We start from the raw sequence: 19,320 nt of genomic DNA, 5'->3' as shown, positions 1-19,320 counted from the left end.
TTTGGAGGAACTGCTCAGTTTTCTAAACTGGCTGCACTATTTTATATTCTGCCAGCAATGGAAGGAGGGGTCCAGTTTCTTCACATTCTCACCAAAACTTGTTACATTATATTTTTTATTGGAACTATTCTGGTGTGAAGTAGTTACCTCATTATGGTTTTGCATTTCCTTAATGACTGATGATGTTGAACATCTTTTCATGTGCTTATTGGCTTTTTGTATCTCTTCTTTGGGGAAATGTTGATTCACATCCTTCGCCCATTTTTAAAATTGGATTTTTTTTTATTGGTAATAACATTTATATATATCCTATATATAGCTTTAAGTTCCTTATCAGATATATAATTGGCACATATTTCTCCAAATCTGTGGGTTGCTTTTTATTTTCCTTAGAGTATCCTTTGAAGTATGAAATTTTATCTAATTTTTTGGTTGTTTAGACTTGTAGTGTCATATCTAAGGAAAGAATATATTTAAATGAACTATTTAAAATTTTTCTACTTACCATTGTGATAATAAAAAATATACAGGATTACTTTTTAAAACTTAGTGATGATAAAAATATAATATAGCATGTACTGAGATTTTTTGTAAGAAAATATGCCTCCATTAATACATCATTGTGATCTCTTTAATGTGTTTGTATGAAAGCCTACTTTTAGACATTTCATTTTGGTATAATTGCCATTGTCTTTTGGTAATAAGTTTAATAATCAGATTTATTTAGGTTAAGTTCATATACAGTAAATTTACTTTTTAGTATACAGTTCTATGAGTTTTGATAAATGCACACAGTTGTTTAACCATTACCATAATCATGTTATAGAACAATTTCATCACCCCCAAATTCCTTGTGAATTTAGTCAAGTCCTTCCCCTAATCCCAGCCCCAGTCAACCACTGATAATTTGGCCTTTTCCAGAATCACATAAGCTATATCCTTTATTTTTTCCATTTACCCTAAAGCATTTGAGATTTATCCATGTTGCCCATTCCATTTCATTGCTGAGTAGTGTAAATGTTGAATGATATATATCACAGTTTGTTTACCCACTCATTTAGTAGTAAAAAATAACTTTAGTATCTAATGGTTTAAGTCTGTGCTATCCAATAAGGCAGCCATTTACTATTTGTAGCTAGGCTACATTGTGATGTGCTATAGTATAAAATAAACATACACTTTGAAGATTTACTATAAAAGAATGAATAATTTAAAATATCTCAATCTTATTTTATTTATTAGTTATACATGATAGTAGAATGTAATCAATCTTATTTTTTATATTGGTCACATGTTGAAATAATGTTTTAGATATACTGGGTTAAGTGAAATACATTATTAAATTAATTTTGCCTTTTTCTTTTTAACTTCTTCAAAGTAGCTACTAGAAAATGTAAACATGTTCATATTTTACTTCTGTCAGTTTAAGAAATATAGATGATTAGTATAAAAAAAAAGCTGTGATTAGAAAATCAACTTTTTTTGGTGGTGGTGTAGGAGATTGAACCCAGGGCCTCATGTGTGCTAGGCAAGTACTCTACCACCTCTTTTTTAAAATCTATTTTTATCTATCTTATTTATTTTTCATTACTGAGGATGGAACCCAGAGGCATTTTACAATGAGCCACATCTCCAGTCCTTTTTAGACAGGGTCATTAAGTTGCCCAGGCTGGCCTCAAACTTAGGATTCTTCTGCCTCAGCCTCCTGTTACTGGGATTATAGGCATGTGACACTGTGTCTGGCTATGCTATTTTAATTTGTTATGGCTACCATTTTTCACCACACACCCAAGCACTGGCCCTATGACTAGTCTAGTCTCAAATAATATCAAGACTTTGGTTACATATTTGTTTGCTCTCAAATCCTATCCTATGCATTCTTTCTTTCAAATGTTTTCATTCATCTCTTTCAGTTCATTGTCACCACTTGGTTCAAGCAATTACTACCTTATTTCTGAATCCTCTTAATGGGTGATTTTATGTTCATTCTCTTTGTCATCCTGTACTCTATCAATGGATAAATGTTCTCAAAGGCAGCACTGCTTATACCCTTTCCTTTGGGGAAAAAGAGGAATAATTTTTTTAATGTTACATAGTAGGGGAACTGAGTCTGAGTGGTTAAGCAAACAGAATTCCAACTGTTTTGTCTGACTCCAAAGTCTGCATTCTGCCCACAAACAAGGTCAACTGTTTTTTAAAATATGTGTATTAAGTTATTTAGCAGCTGATGGTGACAGATGGATTACTTTCTAAAGTATAAAAACAAAAAGCATTAGACTTTTTCTGTTGATGATCTTTTAAAAAATTAACTTTATTGAGGAATGACTTAAATACAATTAAGACTTTTAAAAATACACAGTTCAATGAGGTGGTTTTGTTTTCTGTACTGGAAATAGAATCTAGGGGGGTGCTTTACCACTGAGCTACATCCCCAGTCCTTTTTTTTTATTATTATTTTTTTTTATTTTGAGACAGAGTCATGATAAGGTGTTGAGACTGGCTCCAAACTTGTTATCCTCTTGCCTCAGCCTCACAGGCATGTATGTGCCAGTGCACCCATTTGCAGTTGAATGAGTTTTGAGGAATTAATATATCCTTATAAACACCACAATCAAGATAAAGAAAATTTGTCTCTCCTTCAAATGACCTTTGTACTACTTCTCCGATAAACTTCCAGTTTCTAACCAGGGACCCAGGCAACTGATGATTTGCATTCTTTTGCTACAATTTTGTTTTCTCTGTTCTAAAATTTCATATAGATGGAATCATAAATATGCAATTTTTGTCTGGATATTTTTGTTCTTAATGTTTTTGAAATTCATCAGTGTTGTAACCTGTTTTATGGTTCATTTCTTTATATTGCTGAGTAGTATTTATTTGCAGATATACCACATTTTGTTTATATGTTTACTAGTTGATTTGGGCATTAGAATTTTTTTCCAGTTTATTAGAAATAAAGCCACTGAATTTCCATATGCAAGTATTTTGTGTAGATTCATATTTTGTGAATACATTTCCAACATCAGAATGTTGGATAAATTTTCTGGGTCTTATAGAAATTATATATTAAATTTTTAAAGAAATTATCAAACTGTTCCAAAGTGATCATTGAATTTTGTATTCCCGCTAACAATATATGAAAATTCAGTTCCTCTGTATCCTTAACACTTGGTATTCTCAGTCTTAATAATTTTAGCTCTACTAAGGGAGAAGTAGTAGTATATCATTGCAGTTTATTTCTAAACTATTAATGTTGAACATCTTTTCATGTGCTTACTGGCTGTTCATTCATTTCTTGTTATGTGTTGTTCAAACCTTTTTCCTATTTGAAAAACATTGGGTTGTAGGAGTTCCTTATGCCTCTTTATATTTAATCCCTTTTTTAGAAGCATATGTATTATGAATAATTTCTCCTAGTCTGACTTGACTTGGATTTTCCTAACAGTATGTTTCCAAAGGCAGCAGTTTTAAATTTTGATGCATTCTATACATTCTTTTTTTCATTCTCTCCAGAAACCTTTTTCTGCTCTAAAGTCATGGGGATTTTCTCCTATAATTTGTGTGTGCATGTGCGCACATTTGTGTGTATAATGTAAAATAAAAATTACATAATGTCATATTTTTCAAATTTTGTGGTATTAAGGGTTAAAATCAATGTTTAATTTTTTTGTGTGTGCAATTTCTCCCCATTTGGTTACCATGTCACCTGTTTAGAAAATGAATTGACACCATATATATTATATATATGTATATATAATATATATGGTTTATTTCAGGACTCTACTTTGTTACATTGATCTATTTTGATATAATTCATAAGATATAATTTGTAGGTAAAATCATGTGCAATTTTCTTTTAGAAAGGATTTTAATTACCAGTTCAATTTATTTAATGCATACATCTATTCTACATTACTTTTTGAATCAGTTTTGGTAATCTATTTTTTAAGAAACCTGTCCGTTTCATCTAAGTAGTCAAATGTATTGGCATAAATTTATTTATAATATTCCTTTATTTATAATACAACTTATAATTTACAATTTATAATACCTATCTGACCTACAATATGACCCTTTTCATTCCTGATATTCATAATTTATTTTTAACCAATCCTACTTTAAATTTATTTACGAATCTTAAGCATAATGCATTTTCTAATACATTTTCCCTCCCACTTTCAGAGATGATTATTACATAGTTGGTTTTCTTTCTTCAACTTTCCAATACCCTTTCTAGACTCTCTGAGTTCATGACTTTCCCCTGTTTCATTAAGAAAACAAAAATCAAAAGATAACTTCATCATCCTATCATGAAATCTTCCAGCCTCTTTGCTTCTACACTAATATACTCTGTCCCATTATAATGGATTACTACCTCTTCTGTTTAAAGCTGGTCCTTGTACATGGATCCCAGGTGCTCACTCCTACTCAAGGACTTTGCACCTTGCTATTATCCTGCCTTTGTCTTGCAAAATTAAATTTATTGGGTTCTTTTTCGTGAGTATACAAACAAGCCATACAATCTCACACACACACATATATATTTATTTAAAACCTGTTTAGGTCCCATATCTCCTCCCACCCTACATCATTGCTACATTTTCCACAGCTGCCAAGTCTGTTCTTATTCTACCTTAGTCACTTGTTTCTGAGACCTGATCTGATCATTTATTTATCCTTATCTGATTTTTCTCACCTGAATTACTGTAGAACTTTGTCACTCTGCCAGCATTTACATCATTGTGTTGTGGCTGATTCATGTACCTCTCTCTCGCCCCCAATGCCTTTTATGAATGCTTTAAGAATTATGAGAGGATGTAAATTATTTCCTCTTGAAGGTCTTAGCATTTGGGTTTTAAAGTTAAAATTTTATTTTCTTTATGCTACCAGCTTTTTTTCTTTTAAAACATATGACATTCAGAACTTGGGATTTTTCATAAAACTTTTGTCTAGCAGTGTACAAACTGCTTTTTTGGGGTAATAACATTAATTTTATTGTCTATTTTCAGGATGCCAATAGTATCTTGTCTGTACTTAGTAAAAGATACTAGAGTATGATTGAACACAGAAATGTTTTCAAGTTTATTAGATTTTCCTTTCTTATTTGCTTTATGTATATAGAACAATTTTATTTCCTGCTTTACTATTCTTCTGACTACAGTTTATCCTTTTTCTTCCTCACACCTCCCCAGAAGGGGACAGTATTGATTCAAGAACTGGTGGGAGAACATCATGTAGTGAAGGATGTTTTGCATTTTTTGGTGAAGTAGGTTCCAAGTCACCATCAGGAAGGAGAAGGATTGCTTCATTCCCCTGGTCTGTGAGAAGAGGCTGAAATGAGGTAGCAAGAACTGTGGACTTTGCAGCTAATGAGCTTCTTTTGCTTTTTCCATGTGAACAGTGAGATAAATCATATGAGCTTTTAGTGTAGCTGCCACCCACAAAGCTGTGAAGAAGACTGTGACAGCAGATGGTATCCAGACGCAGTTTGATTTGTTTAGAAACCTACATAAAGAACAGCATGTGTTGTTTTGTTTTCCCCCTTAATTACTCAAAGCCAAGGAGATCAGTATCCAAAGATGATATAGTGATATATCCAGGAAAAAAAAATTGTGAAAGAATACAGACTATGTTTTTATTGCATCATTTAAGTTCTACAGTATTTTTTGGGTCATGGCTTTCTGTAAGGCCCTAGACTAAGCCTTATGTTGAAGGGGGTAAAGAGTGGGTTAAGTATTAAGTTCAATTTAATAAAGGTGTGATTAGTTCCTTTTGTATGCTTTAGAATAAAGTGCTAGAAATTAAGACAGTTTTTGTCCTCAAGGAGCTAGTTTACACTGTGGTGGGGAAAATAAAGCAAATGGACAGTTTCAGTGCCACACAGCAGGCACTATAATAAATGTATATCAAGATGTCCTAGAGGCTCTAAGGAAAGGCACCTAATCCAACCTGGATGGATAGTGAGGATTAGAGATGGGAGGCTTCCTGGAGGAGGTAAAGTCCTGTGAACAACAATAGCTGAATATTAAAACAATGAGTAGGTTAAGGGATCAGGAGACTGAGAGGCAGGAAACATGGCTGGGAGTGATCCAAGTATTGCTGATATTAATGAAGGTAGTATCTGTGAGAGATGAGGCTGGTTGACAGGGGCCAGGTTCTGGTGGGAGTTCGAAGTTACCAGTATGTTCATGTTTCTTAATGTTCTTCATGTTGGCCTGTTGACTCTCTGCAACAGAATATCCTAGGTTATTTACAGAAATGTAAGTGTAATCCTAACCCAAGATATAGAAAATCATCATCCTTAAATTATTTTTTCTGCTCAGAATTGGGATTTTCCTATAGGACTAATATAGAATGTTTTGCACTTGATGAATATTTTCTTACATATTTTGCCAGTTCTACACAAAGAGTGTGGGAGAGTGAATGTCTTACATTGGTCTTTTGGGAGGCTTCTGAAAGAACTGTAGTTATAAAAAGTTGCTTATAAAAAAATAGGGAATGTGTTATATTGCTGTGGATCAATAAAGGGAGAAAATTCCAAGGTAATCTGAGAGTTTAGTTCACAACTACATTTTTAGGATATATTTTTCTAATACCAGTTTGGGGCTAGAAGTCCCTGAGAACTCTAACACTTAGTGTTCAGCCACTAGCTGTGTATGGGGCCAGTAGTGGGTAGGGGGTTGTTTGCAGGGATATTTGGGGAAAAGCAAAGAATGAAAAGGTGGAAAATATAAAAATGGAAATTATCTTTTTTACTATGCAGGAATTAGAAAATAAAAGAAGACTACAAAAACAGGCTGCCACTACCCAGAGCACCACAGAGGTTCGCTTGAATAGAGCCCTAGAAGAAACAGAGAAGTATAAACTGGAGTTAAGTAAATTAAGGCAAAGTAACAAGGTATGAAAAGATTAAATAGTTTTGGTAGAGATTGCTTTTGGTAACTTCCTCTTACGCAAGCATCAAAAATAATAGTTTTAAAATTACAATCCCCGATGTTACGTGAACATTTTTCATTTTCAGCAAATTAGGATTATATGCTGGGGCTGTTACCATAACTGGGTGATACCACAGTTCTTTAGAGGATTCATTCATTTCTTTATCCAAAAGATCTTTATGGATGCCCATGTTATATGCCAGACACTTTACTGAGCTCTTGGGATAAGTAATGTGGAGGTGGGGAGTGTCTTTTCCATCATATGTTGGTTATATTCTTTGCTGAGCCTCAGTTTTCTAGTATAGAAAGTGATGGGCTATTTTACTTGGCAGTGGTTCTCAAACTTGAGCTTGTATCGGGATCACCTGAAAAGTTTGTTAAAACAGATTGCTGGGTCCCAGCCTTGGAGATTGTGATTTAGTAAACAGGATGAGGCCTGAGAATTTGGAAATTTAAGAGGTTCCCAGGTGACGCTGCTGCTGGTTCTGAAACCATAGTTCAATAACTACTGTTACAGAGCTATTAGAAGGATCACCATCTCCAAGGTCTAGCCAGTACTTGGCATAGGAATAGCATTCAGTGCCTTAAATAACTGTTAAATAAATGAAGGCTCAAGTACTGATGTATATGAAGACATCTGTACATTCTGTAAATATTGACCATTAGTTTTTGGTTCTCTGTCAACCTGAAAGGACAAAAGTTGATACTCCACTGTAATCTCTCCCTTAGGACAACATTTAATAATTTAACAATGACTTCTTATATGAGGAAATTAGGAACCACCTTTACTTCATACACAGATAATATATTCTGGATTACATTAGTAACATTTAATAGGCATAGAATGGAATTGGCCTTGATTAGTCCTCCAGCATGTTTAACAGAGGCAAAAATGTGACAGTGACTGCAGTTTTAACAATATCATCTGTGAGATCATTTATGCTATTTTGATCAAACTATTTTCATGTTCAAGGGCCATCAGTGATGGCATGATAACTTAGATTTATTAGTAGAAGTTATCAGATGACAAATTAAGTCATCTTTACAGATAATAATTAGCATATTAGAATATTTCTAATTTGCATTTTAAAAGGATTTTGAAGATAGTAAAAGGAAGAGTAACCATGATATACATATACATATCAGTATTTGCAATTCTGGTTGCAGAACTGATCTTTATATTAGCACACATTAGAAAAGTAGAAAGAAAACTCAGTTTCTAGCAGATGATTCCCCTTATTCTACCCGGCCATCTTAAAAATTCAGATGATGAAGACTTGTTATGTGAACAACTTATTTTAAAATCATTAACACTATAAAAACAACTTAGATGCATTCAACATACAAACTTCTGACCCCAGAAATGCATTATGGGTGACTGATTTAAATACAGTGGCATATTTGTGAATATATTGCTTACTATGTACTATAATGTAGACATTTGAGGCCGGAGTTTAAAAATGTAACATTTTAGAATTTAAAAAAACTATGTATTTGTCTTATACTTTTTAAAACAATTATTCTGCCTAACATTTATCTTTGAGGGATGTTTTGGGGCTATATGGTAATTCTCTTATAGTCTAATCTGTGTTTTCTTTTGTAAGCAGTTTTTTTCTTTCAATTTAATTCTTTGTGCTTCTCATTCTGATTAAACATATAATTATTTTTAAATAGGCAATTAAAATTATTCCAGTCTATATGTTTAAAGAATATAACAGGGAAAAGTCATGTTTCCATAAAATTGAACAAGATTACCTCCTAGTCATAAGAAAGTTAAAGATCTGTTTTTAAAAATAATGGTAAACTTATTCTCCACAGAGGTTAGGAAGCAAATTTGGTTTTAAAGTAAGAGTAACTTCTGAAATGTAAAGTCAGTCAATTTAAACCAGGTGCTGTATAAATGTAGGAACCTTAGTCTCAGTCACTATCATGTCCTCAGGGCCTGGCACATGGTCATTGCTGAAGTCACACTGAAGGAAGGAGTGATAGAAGTAAGGTTTTAATTGGAATTCCACTTAAAAACAGGGCATTTGATTTGATGGTTGCTTGAAATCCTTTTACAATATGACACCAAAGTCCATGTTTCTTCATTTAGGAAGACATAATTTCTGATTCTTCATTAATTCATGTAGAAATATTAGGGCCTGATAAGTACTGTATTGGCCAGACCTTTACTAGAGGCTGAAAGATATAAAGGAGATGAAAATTAAATGTGTTCTTTGCAATCATGCAGCTTTTAGTGGATTGGAATAGATGTTTAGATAACCCATCAAGCAAAATTAAGGGGCAACTATGAGAAATGCTGTGGGTAAGCTAAGCTCTGAATAATATATAGGAGTTAAATACCAAGGGAGATAATTATGGACAGAAGGAATACTATTGTAAAAATGGTTCTCTGGCAGGAAAAGAGGACAAGTTAATGAAAGGCAAAAACAGATGTGAAGGGAGTGATACAAAATGAGTCTTCAAGTTTAAGTACATAAGGATCAAATCATCTGACTCCTTTAGGCCAGGGTTAAGGATTTTAGATTTCATCCAAAGAGCAGTGCAAAACTACTGTACAGTTATTCTCCATAGGGCAGAGGATTGATGGCAAGCAGGCCAGAATGGATGCACATAGACTGGTTAAGAGTAAGTGTGTGAGATGATGATGTAGTTTGTGATAGTGGTAGAAATGGAAGGAGTTAAGTACCCAAATATATTTAGAGGCAGGCACAGTGGTGCATGCCTGTAATCCCTGCAGCTCAGGAGGCTAACGTGGGAAGATTGAAAGTTCAAAGCCAGCTTCAGCAAATTAGTGAGGCCCTAAGCAAATTTGTGAGATCCTGCCTCAAAATAAAAATAAATAAAAAGAGCTGAGGATGTGGCTCAGTGGTTAACCCCTAATGCACCCCTAGGTTCAATGCATTAGGGGTTTGTGATAGACTGGATATGGTCTGTGGGAAAGGGAGGCTTAAGGGAGGATTTTTTGACTTCTGGTTTTTAAAAACTAGATAGTACCATTCACTGAAATAAACACTGGAATAGTTCTGGAGAAGAAAATTTTTAGTTGTTTAAGAATATATTAAGTTTGAAGTTATATATTATACATTTCCTCTTGTATTTCTCAGACTAAGTCTGCAATGAGTAGGAAGACAGAATTAAGTGAGAGGGAGAGAAAAGCAAGAGGGAGAGAAAAGCAAGGGCCAGACTGAGCCTTGACGTATTCCAGTATTTCTAAGGAGTGGTCAGTAGTGTTGAATGCTAAGAGGCTGTGAAGTCAAGTTCTGTTAAAAAAAAAAACTGCTATATTCAACCATACCAAAGTGATCACCTGAGAAATGTTTTGGTAGAGTGGTAAGGGAAGAAGCCAGATTTCATGGGGAAAGAAAAATGAATGCAGGTGAGGAAATGGAGATAGTGAATATATATGTGTGTAATTCTTCGAAGACACTCAAAAGGGCTGAGTTGGAGGGACAGAGTTGAGTGAATTTTTTAATGGATAATTTACATACAATAAAATGCAAATTGCACATTGCACACCGATTTTGGGCTGCTCCTTTTAGTCAGTTTTTTCGATGCTATGACTAAAGGACCTGACCAGACCAACTGTAGAGGAGGAAAAGTTTATTAGGGGGCTCACAGTTTCAGAGGTTGAAATTCATAGACAGCTGGCTCCATTCCTTGGTGCCCAAGGTGAGGCAGAACAACATGGTGGAAGAATATGGTGGAGGAAAACAGCTCAAATGATGATCAGAAAGCAGAGAGAGATTCCACTTGCCAGATACAATATACGCCCCAAAGCCACATTTCCAATGCCCCCTTCTCCAGGCACACCCCACCAACCACTCAGTCCCATCAGGTGATTGGGTTAAGGCTCTTGTAACCCAGTGATTTCTTCTCTGAACTTTCTTGCATTGTCTCACGTGAGCTTTTGGGGAACACCTCACATCCAAACCAAAACACCCCTACTTACCTGTATAACCAGTCACTATATAGAGTATTTACATTTCCCCAAAGTGCCTTTGTTTCCCTTTCTAGGTCCCTCCCAGAAACTGCATTGCTCTGATTTCATTGGCTTCTGTCACTTGGCATAATCATGATCATAAGATTGACCTATGTTGAGTTTTTATTTTTTCTTGATTCATCTTATTAATGAATTATTTCCAAAGACTCAACTTTTGTTTTTATTTTCTTTATCATTTGTTTTCTATTTCACTGAATTCTTTTTATTATATCCTTTTGTGTACTTGCTTTGGTTTTAATTTGCTCTTCTATTCTTAGCTTCTTAAGTTGAAGGCTTAGATCATTGATTTTTAGACCCTCCTTTCTAAAGCATTTAAAGCTAGTTTCCCTTAAATTATGCTTTAGTTAAGTCCCAGACTTTTTTTGCCATCTTTTAACTAAAATTTCTATTTTTAATATACCTACTGTGATACAATCAACTTACAATAAACCTGTAGATATTCAGTATAAAATGTATTGATTCTTGACTGTATACCTATGAAATAACCACCCATTATATATCTGTCACCTCTGAAAGTTTGTGTCCCTTTACAATCCTCTACCCCCTGGTAATTTGTTTACATTTTCTAGAATTTTATCTTTAAATTTTTTTTCCCAGTGTGACCTCTTTTATTCAGGACAATTATTTTGAGATTCATCCATGTTGTTTCATGTGACAATAGTTCATTTAATAAATTTTTTTACCCATGGTATAAATGCACCAATATTTGCCCATCCATTAACCTATTGATAGACAGGTGGGTTGTTTCTAATTTTGGCCTATTACAAAACCTGCCATGAACATTCACGTATAAGTTTTTGTGTAGACATATGTTTTCTGTTGAGTAAATATGTAGGAGATGAATGTCTGAGTTATATTGTATATTGCTAAATCTAAGGTAAGAGATTTTTTCTTATGGAAGCTGCATGCCTTTTAGCTTTTATGTTTGGTTTAGTATTTGTATACGATGTGAAATAAACAGTAAGGTTTTATTTTGTTTTGTTTTGGGTTTTGGGGGCATATATCCCAGTACTGTTTATTGAAAAGATGATTCTTTCATCATTGAATTGTCCTGAAACTTGTTGAAAATCTGTTGTTCAGATAGGTGTGGATCTATTTCTGGAATATTTATTTAATTGGTCTGTATGCCTGTTTTTATGCTAATCTTTGTTTTGATTAGAGCCATATAAGTCTTGATATCAGTGAGTCCTTCAACTTTCTTCTTCTTTTTATAAGTTGCTTGGTTATTCTGGGTCCTCTTCCTACAAATTTTAGAACTACCTTAACAGCTTCCACAAAAAATCCTGTTGAAATTTTGATTGGCATTACCTTAATCCATAGACAAATTTTGGGAAATTTGACAATATTGTGTCTTTTAAATCACAAATAGAGACTATATTTAAGGCATCAATTTCTCTAAGCAATATTTTATACATTTTAATATGTAGGTCTTGTACCTTTGTCTCAACTTATCTTAGTATTTCATATTTTTGATATTATAAATGCTTTTTTTAAATTCAAATTTACCTTTGTTGCTAGAATAGAAAAATACAATTTAACTTCAGTATATCATATATGTTTGCAGTAATGCTAGACTCACTTATTCCTTAGGATTTTTTTCTGTACAGATCATGGATAAAGTACCAATTAGTAAATATTTTAGGTTTTATAGGCTATGTATGGTCCCTTTTTGTGTACTCTTTACTGGTTTTCTTTTTAAACTTCATCTAACCCTTTAAAACTAAAAACATTTTTAATTCATGACCTTATAGAAAAACTGACTGCAGTTTCCTAGAAGATCTTATCAGGAATGCCTATGGGATTTTTTTCAGTCGCCGTTTTCTTGATCTTTTAAGATGATAACATATTTTTCTTTTAGTCTGTTAATATGAATAACATTGGTTGATTTTTCAAATGCTAAGACAACATTATATTCCTGGGATGAACCTCACTTGAGGGTGTTTCGTTATCCACTTTATATAATATTGGGTCAAATTTGTGAAAATTTTAGAGACTTTTTTTTTCTTGTATGTATATGTACACATAGGAACATACTTTTAGTCCGTAGTTTGTATGTGTGAGATTGTGGTGTTGGAACTGAACCCAGGGCCTCATGCATCATACAAATGAACTATATCCTCAAGCCCTTGTTTTACTTTTCTTGTAAATTATTTCCAGTCTATAGTTTTTTATAAAATTTTTTGTTTTCTTTTGGTATAAGGGTAATAGAGATGTCATGTAATTAATTCCTAACTCATTTTTCTGGAAAAATTTAACTTTCTGAAAAAGCTTTTGTAGAGTTGGTATGTTCTTCCTTGAGTGTCTGGTATAGTTCACAAGTGAAGCCATGTGGACCTGCAGTTTTATTGTAGAACTAATTTAAAATTCAAATTCAATATATTCAGTAGTTAAAGAAGTATTCTTTATAGAGGCTATTGTATTTTCTTGTTTTTATGTTTGTATCTTGCAAGGAATCTGTCCATTTCACCTATGTTGTTTATTGGCTTAAAGTTTTTATACTATTTCCTGAGTATTCCTTCTACATTCTTTTTGCTGACCACCAGCTTCCTCATTCTTTTATTGGTAATTTGCTTCTTATCATTCTCACTAGAGCCTTACTAATTCTAATTTCACTGATTTTTCTCTATTTTATGTCTCTTTTAATGATTTATGCTCTTTATTATTTCTTTCCTTTTCTTTATTTTGGGTTCAATTTGTTCTTTACTCATTTCTTATAGTGGAGTCTGCTGAATTGAACCCTTTTTTAATGTAAGCATTTAGCCCTAAAAATTTTCTTCTGTGCATTCCTCTAGCTATTTTACACAAATTAAAATTATTCTATTTTTAATACTTTCTAATTTTCCTTTTGATTTTTCCTTTGACTCATTCATAAGTTACTTTGGGATTTTCTTTGACTTTTCTAATTTAATTATATCATAGACAGAGAATGTATGTGGTCTCATTTACATCACTGTAAATTTATGGAGACTTTTGATCCAGAATCTTGTCAAATACTTTTTTGGCATCAGTTCAGATGACCATGTGGGGTTCCTCCATTCTGTTAATGTGGTATGTTAATATTGATTTTTGAATGTTTAACTATGGTTGCATTCTAGCAATAAGTCCCACTTGGTCACCATGTATAATTCTTTAAATGTGCTGTTAACTTCAGTTTGCTATTATTCTGTAAAGGATTTTTAAATCAAAATTTATCAGGGATATTGGTTTATGGTTTTCTGTAGTATACAGAAGTGTTCTATTCAATTTGGGGGAAGTATGTGAGGATGGATGGTATTAATTCCTCTCTAAATGTTTGGTAGAATTCACAAGTGAAGCCAGGCAGTTCTGGGCTTGACTTTATTGGAAGGTTTTTGTTCACTCACTCAGTATCTTTATTAATTATAAGTTTACTCACAATTTATATTATTCAGTTTTGGTAGGCTGAGTTTCTAGGAATTTATCAATTTCATTTAGGTTATCTGATTTGTTGGCTATAGTGTTCATAGTAGTTTTTAAAAAAATTGTAGTTATAAATGGACACAATACCTTTATTTTATTTATTTTTATGTGGTGCTGAGGATCAAACCCAGTGCCTCACACATGCCAGGTAAGCACTCCACCACTAAGCCACAACCCCAGCCCCCAGAGTAGTTTTATGATACTTTTTATTTCTGTAAAATTGGTTGTATTGCCCTTTTTATTTCTGATTTTAAGTATTTGAATCCTCTTTCTCTTTTCTTTGTCTACCTGAAGTTTCATTAATCTGTTAATCTTTCCAAAGCATCAACTGTTTCATTTGATTTTTTTTCTCTAATTTATCTCTGCTCTTATATTTATTATTTTCCATTTCTACTGGCTTTGAGTTTAGTTATTTTGAGTTCTTTAATATGTTAAATTAGGTTGGTTTGAGATCTTTGTCCATTCTTAATATAAGTATCACATCCTTAGTATCAGCAATGTTTACACTCTGCCCTATTAAGTTTTGGTGTACTGATTTTCTAATTTCCCTAGTTATATCTTCTTTGACCCACTGGTAGTTTGAATGTGCTATAGTTTGGATCCTGAATGTCCCCCAAAGGTTCATGTGTTGAAGGCTTGGTTGCCAGCCCATGATTCTATGGGCATTAATGGACCTTTAGGAGATAGGGCCTATGGAAGGAAGTTAGGTCATTGGAGCATGCCCCTGAAGGGGATATTGGGACTCCAACCCTTTCTTCTTGTTGCTTCCTGGCTGCCATGAGGTGAACAGGCTGCCTCTGCCAGGTACCCCCTGTTGTCTTGTACTGTGCCCAAAGCAACAGGACCAGGTGACCATGGACTGAAACCATGAGCTAAGATCAACCTTTCCTCCTTAAATATTCATCTTAGGTTTTTGTCATAGTGATGGAAAGTTGACTAACATAGGACTGTGTTGCTTAATTTGGATTTTCCAGTTTTTCTAATTTCATTCCAATAATAGAATAGATATTTTGTTTGATTTCAGCATTTTAAAATTTATTAAGACATTTTTGTGGTCTTTGATAATCTGTCCTAGAGAATGTTCCATGTGCACTTGAGAAAACTATTCATCCATTGTTGGGAAGAGTATTTTATATTTTTCTTTGGTCCAGTTGGTTTGTAGTATTCAAGTCCCCTGTTTCCTTTTTCATTTTCTACCTAGTGGTTGTATCTATTACTCAAAGCAAAGTACTCATATTTTCTACTATTATTGCAGAGCTGCTTTTTCCTTTAAATATGTTAATGTTTACTTCATAAGTTTAGGCACTCTGATGTTTGATGCATAAATATTTATAATTAACAGTTTTGACTTAGCCTATTTTCCCTTCCATCTCAGAGAAGGAAATGGGGAATGACTATACCAGGGAGGATGTGGGGAAAGAGCAAACACCATTTGATTTTTGCACTTTTTTTTTTTTTTTTTTTTTGGGGGGGGGGTGCTGGGGATCGAACCCAGGGCCTTGTGCTTGCAAGGCAAGCACTCTACCGACTGAGCTATCTCCCCAGCCCCGATTTCTGCCCATTTTTAATGTGGCTTTTGCTTGACTAGCATTCTCTTCATTACTGCCTATGTTTTAGAGTTAAGAGTTTTCACAGAACTACTTTGGTCTGGATATGGGAATGCATAGGCCTGGAGCTTCTTAACGTGCCATAACATCACTTTTAAAGAGTTGTTTTTTCTAAAGAAAAAGTATAGCTGGGTACATGCTTGTAATTCCAGTGATTCAGGCTGAGGCAAAAGGCTCCTAAGTGCAAAGCCAGCCTCGACAACTTAGATCCTGTCTCAAAACAGAAGGGGGAATTGGGATGCTCAGTGGTAGAGATTTCCTTTGTTATCATTTTATTGTATGAAGGACTAAACATTTCAAGTACAGATCTTTCTGTACTTAATAACTTCTACTGATCCACCTTAAAGTTCACTGATTCTTTTTTGCATTGTCCAACTCAATTTTACCAAGATTATAGACTTGGTCTACCTTATGAGCAGTGCATGTATTCTCTGCTCAGACTGTACCTGTTCCCTTTCACAGGTTCCTAAGACCCTCAGTCCTATAAAGAGGGAAACATGTATGCAGATTCCAAGGGTTTTTACAAAGGATTTCTCACATAGAAACCTGAACCACCCTGGCAGTACTGTTACTCCAGCAAGATGGCTATTTTTGGTTTGAGGTTTATCCCTATGAACTCATGAACTGGTTAAGTACACTAATGAAAAATGAGGTGAATGTGGACTCAACCGGTATGTCCTTCAAGGATCATATTTTGCTTACTACTTATTACTCATCTATGACTTCAAATGTATTTTTTGGGTTCAAACATTTGTTACTCTCAGGAGAGTTCATTCAATGCAAGTTTTTTAATGAGACCTGAGCATGATTTAAACCTATCAAATTCCAGTTATTTGGTAATGCAAAGAAAATTTTAAATCATGTATATTTCAGTTAAAAATTTTTATTACCGATGTGATAGTCTTAAGGAAAAGAATTATAAAGATTACATATTAGAAACTTTTTTCTTTTGTAGGACATAGCAAATGAAGAACACAAAAAAATTGAAATGTTAAAAACAGAAAACAAGAAGCTAGAAAAACAAAAAGGAGAATTAATGATAGGGTTTAAGAAACAATTAAAATTAATTGATGTTTTAAAAAGGCAGAAGGTGAGTATCAATGAGCGACTATAGATATTATCTGGACCTTTCTATTAAAATACTTATATTTTTACTTTATTTTGACACCCCTAGACAAATTTCTATCTAAATAAAATCTATTACACATACACTTGTATAATGTATCATGCAAGTAAATTAGTTATGTGGAAAGTGGGATTGGTACAAATACGTGCCAAACATAGATTCACATATAACAATGACTACTTAGGTGACTATTTTCCTTTTCAAACCTTAAAGAACAGAGTCCAAATCACTTTTGTTCCTTGCTCTAAATATGTGGTAAAAGGATATGAACTCATAGTATTCCCACTTTCCTTTTTTATAAAGGTCAGGTATTTTACAATATTGAATTTTAATGGTAGGTTGGTTCAGTATTACTGTTGGATAAGAAAGGCTTTTCAAATAGTTTGCTTATTAGAATACAGGTTTCTACAACTTATATTTTGATAGCATTATCCACACACTTTTCCTTGTTCTATGGTCTACTCAATATTAAGTCAGACAATATTGATTTCTTTTTAAACAGATGCATATTGAAGCTGCCAAGATGCTATCTTTCACTGAAGAGGAATTTATGAAGGCACTTGAATGGGGCAATCCATAAATGATCTACTTCAATTAGTCTCTATAACTTTAAAAACTTATAAGGGGTTTGAAGATATTTGTGAAATCAAAATAATTTCAAAGATTCCCTAATTAGATGTGGGGATATAAAACTTTTTCTGATATGTAATTATTAATAAAAAAGAAATATTATATAAAATCAGCAAGACTTTAATTTTTAATCTATTTCTTATGACCATATCCTTTTTGATTTTTTACAACTGCACTGAAAAATATTTTACATTCTAGAAGATGAAGCAAATGGTAGAACAGGACTCTCCAGTGATCTTCTCACAGGTGTTTAATGCTTAGTACCAGAAACCTACAGGTACTGAGGTCTGCCTGCTGATAAGGTTTGTACATAATCTAAGGCTGCTGCAGTTGGCTAGCAGCCTTGAGTCTGTCTTACAGGGATATGAATTCCTATATTGTACCAGGGTGTGTGTACTAGTCTGGAGTCAAGGGTAAGTCTGCCCAGCGTTGGTTTTAACTGCAGTGGGCCTGCTGTTAGTGTCTCCAATACTCCACAGCCAAGGAAGACTCTAATGGTGGTATATAAGTCATGTATGTTTAGTATGAAGGTTTACTGGCAAAATTGAAAGTACCAATTTGTTAAGGGATATATATAAATGCACAAAGATGTAAACTGACATAAAATATATAAAATGGGAAGTAACTTTATGTGATCAGTTATCAGTCTAACATAATAACCTGTTGTAAATACAACAGGAATTTGCGAAAATTTGGAGATGGAAACTGAAAGAGCTTTAAATGTTATAAGCAAAGCTTAATGGGCGATTCTAGTGGGAGCTCAGAAGACTAGAATGCCCACAGGACAAAGCACAGTAAAGATTTGGTGCATGAGGTTTCAGAGGATGAGGACTCTACTAGAAATTAAACTACAGTCCAAAGAAGTTGTCTACATTTTGCCCATCTTCTAAGACTTTGTGAGGCTGAATTTAAGTGACGGACTAATTAATCTGGTGGAGGAAATTTCAAGACAGCCCAACATGGAATATAGCTGGCAGCTTTTAGCCAAGTTTACTGTGATAATTAGGAGCTGAAAGCAAAAAGATTTGAAAACTTGGTCAGAGAAGTGTGAGTAAAACTGTGAGTGCTAAGGAAAGTGTGGTTGTTAAAGAGATTATTACTAAAGAGACACTGCTAAGTACTTAGTAACAACAGAAGAGATGGCTTGAGGAATCTCGGAAATTGGCAAGATCACAACCATCTCAGGCTCCAGGATGTAAGTTATTTTGAGAAAAGACCCTGTGGGAACCATGTGCAGGGAGGGTTAGGAAGTAGTTTCACCTTGCTAGCCACTCAGAGGTTGCTACAGCCATGGTCCTTAGAGGCTTGGCTACTGCTAAAGATGGCAGGAGACCTTGGCATCAACCATGTGGTGCTGGTTCTGCAGGAATGCAGGATGCTAGAGTTAAGGGGATCATGGAGGCTTCCACCAAGATAAACTTTTCTTCCTCTGATTGTTCTTATCAGGTCTTTTGGTCACAGTGATGAAAAAAGCTGATTAAAACAATTACAAAGAAATAGAAAAACTTAACAGACCAATAGTGTGTCTCAAAATAAAAGTACAGGGACTGATGGTTTCACTGCTGAATTATACCAATC

General features: G+C 33.9%; 2 protein-coding genes across 8 annotated transcripts in view; one reads left to right on the top strand and one right to left on the bottom strand.

The window, feature by feature from the left end:
- Positions 1-17,871, top strand: part of Tex9 (testis expressed 9) — a 36,590-nt gene extending 18,719 nt beyond the window's left edge. For 2 of the 4 annotated variants that reach the window (XM_047539513.1, XM_047539515.1), the window contains 3 exons: positions 6,764-6,898; positions 16,942-17,076; positions 17,615-17,870. In XM_047539513.1, coding sequence (XP_047395469.1) covers positions 6,764-6,898; positions 16,942-17,076; positions 17,615-17,692 — 348 coding nt within the window. In that variant the 3' untranslated portion in view covers positions 17,693-17,870. Of the gene's footprint in view, positions 1-6,763; positions 6,899-16,941; positions 17,077-17,614 lie in introns of all 4 variants that reach the window. The other 2 variants (XM_047539516.1, XM_047539514.1) reach the window with 2 other exon arrangements.
- The window catches only part of Mns1 (meiosis specific nuclear structural 1), a 63,473-nt gene that overhangs the window by 12,194 nt on the left and 31,959 nt on the right, over positions 1-19,320 (bottom strand). Inside the window, exon 11 of one of the 4 annotated variants that reach the window (XM_047539509.1) lies at positions 4,605-6,226. The exons of 1 other annotated variant lie outside the window; for it this stretch is intronic. The gene's annotated coding sequence lies outside the window, so the exon portion shown is untranslated. Of the gene's footprint in view, positions 1-4,604; positions 6,227-6,284; positions 9,117-19,171; positions 19,216-19,320 lie in introns of those variants that run through there. 2 more of the 4 variants (XM_047539510.1, XM_047539511.1) reach the window with 2 other exon arrangements.

The sequence above is a fragment of the Sciurus carolinensis genome, chromosome 2 (genome assembly GCF_902686445.1).
Source record: "Sciurus carolinensis chromosome 2, mSciCar1.2, whole genome shotgun sequence".
Taxonomy (NCBI): domain Eukaryota; kingdom Metazoa; phylum Chordata; class Mammalia; order Rodentia; family Sciuridae; genus Sciurus; species Sciurus carolinensis.
This window is presented reverse-complemented; position numbering and strand designations above follow the sequence as displayed.